Source organism: Saccoglossus kowalevskii, chromosome 8 (assembly GCF_978046115.1).
Source record: "Saccoglossus kowalevskii chromosome 8, keSacKowa6.1, whole genome shotgun sequence".
In the NCBI taxonomy this organism is placed as follows: domain Eukaryota; kingdom Metazoa; phylum Hemichordata; class Enteropneusta; family Harrimaniidae; genus Saccoglossus; species Saccoglossus kowalevskii.
Genome location: NC_140648.1, coordinates 1,422,541 through 1,428,937, shown reverse-complemented (window position 1 = coordinate 1,428,937; position 6,397 = coordinate 1,422,541). Strand labels below are relative to the sequence as shown.

Here is a 6,397-nt window from a genome sequence, read left to right as displayed (position 1 = left end):
TTTGTGGCCTACGCAGACCATATAAAAAAACTACAAATGGCGGTAACCAGTGGAATAGTACACAATCACAATACCAGAATTGTACATCAAGATATAGTTTGGACATACCAATGACTGCTGCGTGGTCAATTCAGGTTGATTTGTTGATGGTGAATATACTAGTATGCTGACTCTGCGTAGCAATATAAATTAAATTAAAGCACTGGGTGTATAATAAGCTGATACGACTGGACGTTGGGGAGTTGTTCCGGACTACGCCCCCATTTGAGCTACACACAGCATTCTTAACATGTCATAGTTGAAATTAATTTTGTTTTCAAATTATGTTTCCTGTGAAGACTTTTATGTCACCACGACAAACTTATTTTTGAATAATAACAGTTGCTGAACATCACCGTACGTACCACTACATCACCAGGCTCAGCAAATTTGTTAACCGAAGAGATGTTCTCTCGAGCAAATGTTCATACGTATCATACTTTCTATATATCATATTTCCCATTATTTTACTTTGTTTCCTCAACAAAAACAGAATTAAATCTTACTCTGTACACAGTATACTCGCTAGCTAGCATTGTTAGTTCAATTGTGTGTATATCATGTGTTGTATTCACAGAGTAAGTACTAATATACTGTTTTAGAGTATCAAACGAAACGTGAAAACGTGGCTTACCAGTATCGCAAATCAACAAACAAACATATGATATAATCCAATGAAACTATGTTCCACTGTCGGACTTTATTTCGTGAATAACTATATATTGCTTTGTAATACAATGACCTGGAATATCATATAAGTTATATGTAAATTAATTAACTGACACCAATATGAATATTAATATATAACGTAGGCAACTACTACTGTATATGTATATGTATTTGATGACTACGACATATAACTAACATTCACAACAAAAGGAAAATGTTTTTCATGCGTCATATATGGATAGTGAAATAAACTATATGACAAAACAAAACGATCTAGTGAATATTTAGATTCGAATTGTAAAACGAAAACAAGTGGTATTATGATTGATTTGATTAATAATTCAATCAAAAATTAAACAAACCGACTACTGATTGTACAATGTTATTTATAGTAAATTTTATAGAAATGAAGTCGGCCCTTTTTAAAATCTAATAGACAAATTTTGAGTACCGCGTAACCTTAGAAACTTACTCTATTCATATCTCCATCCTGGCACTGAAGCCAACTGATGGCGCTAAAACTTTATTGCACTAACCATTGTTTATGTACATCCTGGCAAATTATTAAGACCATTGAACAAAAATTTAATTGTATACATTATTAGGTGATTTTAACTGCTTTTGGTGGAGGTAGAGCTCTGAAACCTTAATAATGTGTAGCTAAGAATGTCTAATTACGAAACATGTTTTGGCTTGCATTTTGTATATATATATATATATATATATATTGATAACGATTATCGAATCCATGAATACTTATACCACAATAACTATTATAATATAATGTTATTACATAGATCATTAGTATAAAACATACAGTTGTCGTATAATAATCAACGTTACTTGTAGGTCAAAAACGAATAGAAAAACAAGAATAAAATTGAAAAGGCAAACATTTAAATTAACAAATATTAAGAATGATAATTCCGAATTTGCATCCACATGTTGAATGATTATATGATTAAAAAATTAACCATACAGTTGTTGCCTTATATACTTATTAAGTATAAAGAAAAAACTGCTAAATAACTATGACAACAAACATTAAAACGTGTATATGTTTGAAATACCAATGTATTGCTAATAACGAGTTGGTTTATTTCACTTGAAGATTCGGTCAAGTGTTCGTGTCATCGTAGAGTGGGGTGTCCACTACGCCTGAACTGTCGTGCTGTGCTCGTTTTCCGTCGATATATGCGGCTCTGGTTGATCTTGCTTGATGTTTGGTGCCGCTTGGGTGGGTTCCATAATTTCAAATCTAGGACTGTGGTGCTCGAGGTTTGGAGACTGAGGGGCTGATGTCTCAATCATTTGAAATTGATTCAATGCTGGCAGCTTTGCAACGGTGGGCGAACCGTACATATTTTGGTATGGGTACATCATTGGAGCCGACTGGTATATTGGTTGAGCGACTGTCGAAATGTGCAAACAAATTCAGAATGTTATTACATACATACAAGTACGTGTAATCTATTAGAAATATTACAGGTCATGATCATAGTATCTGTATAATATTCAGCACGTTCGACAGAACATCACTAGTATGCGAGTATATGCAGGTTTTACCACAAACATATTGACAATAATTGCGTAGTGGTACAATAAAGCAATCGAAATAGAAAAATACCATTATTATGTTGTGTTCAACATCTGAGAATAGAACACCATTGTATTCACAAAGTGTTATACAAAAACACACCTAACATATACTGCAAACTGCAATATAGTAACAGCGTATTTATATATAGCAATGCGCCCACGTAATCTACCAAAGGTCAGTGTAGTAGTATGAGGTAATTATCAACTTACTTCTAAGGTGAGGTGGGCCTGGAACTCCGGGTTGTACGATAAACACATCGGATTGCGCTGGTTTCTCTGGAACAGTGATTATCTGATTTTGTTGCGGTATATCACTTGGTAACCCAGTAGCATAATACACCTAGTACAGATTGGACCACAATCACTATTCAGTTTGCTAAACAATGTATACAGGTTGTTTGAAAATAGATTAGTGTAAAATAGGGAGATTCATGTAGTTGTTTCCAAACTGTATTCAAAACAAATGAATGATTTATACAGGTATACACTCTGTAAGTAAAATACCTTTGGTGTTTGACGATACACCCAAAGTGTAGTACAGCAATACCATACACTAAATAAGGATATGATTCCTTCAACAAGCGCAACCATCAGAAGCATTACGTCAATGGCAATAGGGTTTGTCTATGTACAAAATAAATGAAAGGTAATTGATGAAGCTGGTAACTTTCAAAATAAGCCCTCTCCAAATACGTACACATGGAATATGTAACTGAATGTTCATAAACAATGTATATACATTATGAGTACTTACATAATTAGCTGAGCAGTGGGGTACGGTAAACCAACAATTGTGATGAATTCCATAATTATGCCGTCGATTGACATCCAGTGACGTCACGATTACCAAAATAGGTGTAAGACAGAATCCAGAAATGATCGATGTAACCATGAATGCAATAATCTAGTCATATGTACAGACGGTGAAGACTATGTATTAGTGTGTAAACCATTTCATAAGTTGGGTATATAGTCAAAAAGAATACAACAAATATTACAATTACATTTTAATAGCCCATTGGATGGTAGTAATTTGAATAGGCTTTCCCCTGTAGATAATGATTGATAGGCATACGAATGTGTGGATGACTATCATTAATATAATTTTATAATTCCAGTTGATTATTTGATGATAACACACGTGGGTTATCATTCACAATGTGTTCGTATTGACTTCAAATATCACGCCGTGATTGATACATGCTGTGTACACATTGAAAGAAATTGTAAAAAGACGGATATCCAAGTTAGGCCACACCGACTTAATTTTATGGATGACATCCGCGCGCGCATTAGTTTTCGCCTGTTCTCAAAAAAAAAATATCTAACGTCGAGTCTCCACAGATCGGTTTTCTGTCCGGAACTTGCCGACTCATATTGTCGCAAAGCGTTTTGGACTACCTCAAAACGTGCCAATTTTGTCGTAAATGATCTTCTGCACATGCGTATTGAGTTGCCGGGAATTTCAACATGGCGACCACGCCACCAAAATACGTGAGCATAAAAGTTCAGAGGAAAAACGGAGGGATTGTTTAGACTGGTACGCAATTGACGTCGGCCAGGGTAGTTACAAGCAAGTTTCGCCCAGACAACTTAAAGGACAACTTGAAGATGAGATCCTAGACATGAGACACTAGACATACTTGCAGGGTTAACATGTAGGCTTCATTTCACCTGACAACACAGTTAAAGCTAACCCCAGCTGTGTAGAGAGGAGCAAGCTAGGACATTTCTGTATCATTACAATATTTTGTTAGTTATTGTCATAAAGTAGTGATATGTACATTCCGCCTTGACTTGTACTGAAAATAGTGTTCATGATGTACCTTGAATGCAGTGTTTCTGACTGAAGGTACTTCATCATGACTACATGTACTAGACCTTGTCTGAAATGGTTATACATGTGACAGTAATACAGTACGAGATGTGTACATCAATATGTGCCTTCTACAAATAAAAACTTCTTGTTTTTTGTGTTCTGTGCCAGGATTTTTTTTTTCGCCCTCTCGCATTAGTTTTGGGGTCTCCAGAGGATGTCATACATAAAATTAAATCAGTGTGGCCTTAGGGTAATTAACTAAAATTGCAAGTTTCGTAGTGTTGTGTTATTTACATACCAAAGATCTGTTCCTATCATTTCCGGAGACGCATCCTAAAAACCCGGTGACAATGAACTGAAGTGGGAAATAACAGTTACATGTATTAAAGGCAGTTGCAGTATTCTGAATAGGAAATCAACCAGGCTATATTGTCTGCATAGGATCCATATATTCATTACATACATGTAGAGAGTGTACGTTTTATTACGAAAGGTGACGAATCTGATTTTCAACCGAGTCCATATCTTCGTCACCACCATCTAGTGTTAGTATAATCTTCTGACTCGAGATGAATTAAAGATCAAAGAATGGTGTGATTTTCTTTCATTGAGTCACCTAATTATGTTGTTGTTTTAGCGGGGCTGTTTTTAAATTTATAGTTCTCCGGATTTATTAGTTGTTATTGCTAATGTTTCGAGTTTTATTTGACGTGTTTCAAGGCGCAGTTAGAGGTATTTTAGACTATGATGGGGTATACTAAATCATAACTTGGTGTAAAATGGGATATTGTATATATATATAATGGAGTTTGACATAAGGATCATGCACAAGTACCCACCGGCTGGGAGGGGAACTCACCCTTATTTGGACACCATTCTATTGTTGAGTTAAGTGAATTATTGTATTCATTATGCATATCGCATTTCCATAAACTGATATTGCTACACAATTTGTTATATCAGACAGCACGAATTCACGCACGGTATTTTGGTGTGATTATCACATGTGCCTACATAACATTGCGGTCTCATATCATGGTAAATATGACATCATCAGTGAACTAGTAAATACTTACAAATACCCCGCACCAGATTCCAGTACCAATATTCGCCAGGCCCCCAACGACTGCGATTGCTGTTAATCCAAATACCACAGCTAATACTCCTAGGATAATATGGGTAGATCCAAACGCGAAGGCCAGCCTTAAAAATCCTCTTCCTGACTTTTTGGGTTTGTCTTGAGAATTTTCTTCAGATGACGGCATCGTTTACCAATAAAATGAGTTACCACTATGGAACAAAATAAATTTGAATATAATAATAATATAATATGACAAAAGTAATAATTTGTTGTTTTTAACCACTGAGTCTAGCTTCACAAACGGTGATTTTTAAACCGTCACTTTTTGTAAACATCATATCGATTTGGAACAAGCAAAATTCTGTCAAGGTAGTGTGAAATGTGTGTGCATAACGTGACATAAGTCAAGGACTGCATTTTCCCTGAGTTTCAAAGTGATGTAATCATGACATGTTTCGTTAATATAGCGGTCTCCGCAACATATTCTCAAAATAAATTTGCTGCGTGTCAATATTATCACATGCCGTCTAGAAAGGCAAAATGGGTCGACTGTTAAATAACCGCAATGCTATTCAGTTGGCGTCATTAGGGTTGAATTGAGAAGTAATTATTAAAAACTACACCATATCCTTACCGATTCGAGCCTGAATTCACAGATACGATAGGTGTACGACAATTAACTGTATAACGTAGATAATAAGCTGTCCTTTAACCAACGTTCACTATCAACATATCCAACAAGCACCAGTGCGTTGTTGTAACTGTAGTAATTTACCCCGTATAATCACTTCTATTTTTCGTTCTAGAAATATCCAAAGCATCTGTTTTGCGCATACTCGTCAAATCCGCTTTAAAACCATATATTTTTGTAACAGTTAGCCTGTTCGTACCTACCGGCATTTGTACCCCAGTACGTTTCTGCAGCTCGTTTTGTAGATTATAGAAATATTGCCCAGCCCTGAAATACACATACGGCAACAATTTGTCGATGCATTTTATAATTTCTGAAACATTCATGAATGTTTGAGTGGTAAAAGGGGAAAATGACGCACATTCACAGAATTTTTTTTTTGGGACCTTGTACAAAAAATAAAACAATATAGTGCAGTAGGAATAATATGAGGTTATTACGAGGATACCGAAACGTATGTACGAGGACTGTGAGCACAGCGGGAGTATTACCCTACGCG

The 6,397-nt window shown here is 35.6% G+C and overlaps 1 protein-coding gene across 2 annotated transcripts; it reads right to left on the bottom strand.

Annotated features, from left to right (window-relative positions):
* Positions 1 to 699: 699 nt before the first annotated feature.
* LOC100367004 (uncharacterized) lies at positions 700 to 5,993 on the bottom strand. Of its 2 annotated transcripts, XM_006813070.3 has the most exons (7): positions 5,842 to 5,993; positions 5,203 to 5,416; positions 4,425 to 4,481; positions 3,062 to 3,211; positions 2,812 to 2,931; positions 2,518 to 2,647; positions 700 to 2,120 (listed from the first exon to the last, which is right to left on the bottom strand). In XM_006813070.3, exons 2-7 carry the CDS (start codon positions 5,389 to 5,391, stop codon positions 1,861 to 1,863), a joined length of 906 nt encoding a protein of 301 aa, XP_006813133.1. In that variant the 5' UTR covers positions 5,392 to 5,416; positions 5,842 to 5,993; the 3' UTR covers positions 700 to 1,860. The 2 variants fall into 2 exon arrangements, with proteins under 2 accessions (XP_006813133.1, XP_085358992.1); XM_085502866.1 differs by lacking the exon at positions 4,425 to 4,481 and having other exon boundaries at positions 5,842 to 5,982.
* Between the last annotated feature and the right edge of the window lie 404 nt (positions 5,994 to 6,397).

Excerpts from the sequence above, each read along its gene's own strand:
- LOC100367004 (XM_006813070.3), bottom strand. The coding sequence starts at position 5,391 with ATGCCGTCATCTGAAGAAAATTCTCAAGACAAACCCAAAAAGTCAGGA. Across the intron at positions 2,932-3,061 it reads CCCACTGCTCAGCTAATTAT|ACAAACCCTATTGCCATTGA; the intron begins GTAAGTACTCAT and ends TTTTGTACATAG. Across the intron at positions 2,121-2,517 it reads AGGCCCACCTCACCTTAGAA|TCGCTCAACCAATATACCAG; the intron begins GTAAGTTGATAA and ends ACATTTCGACAG.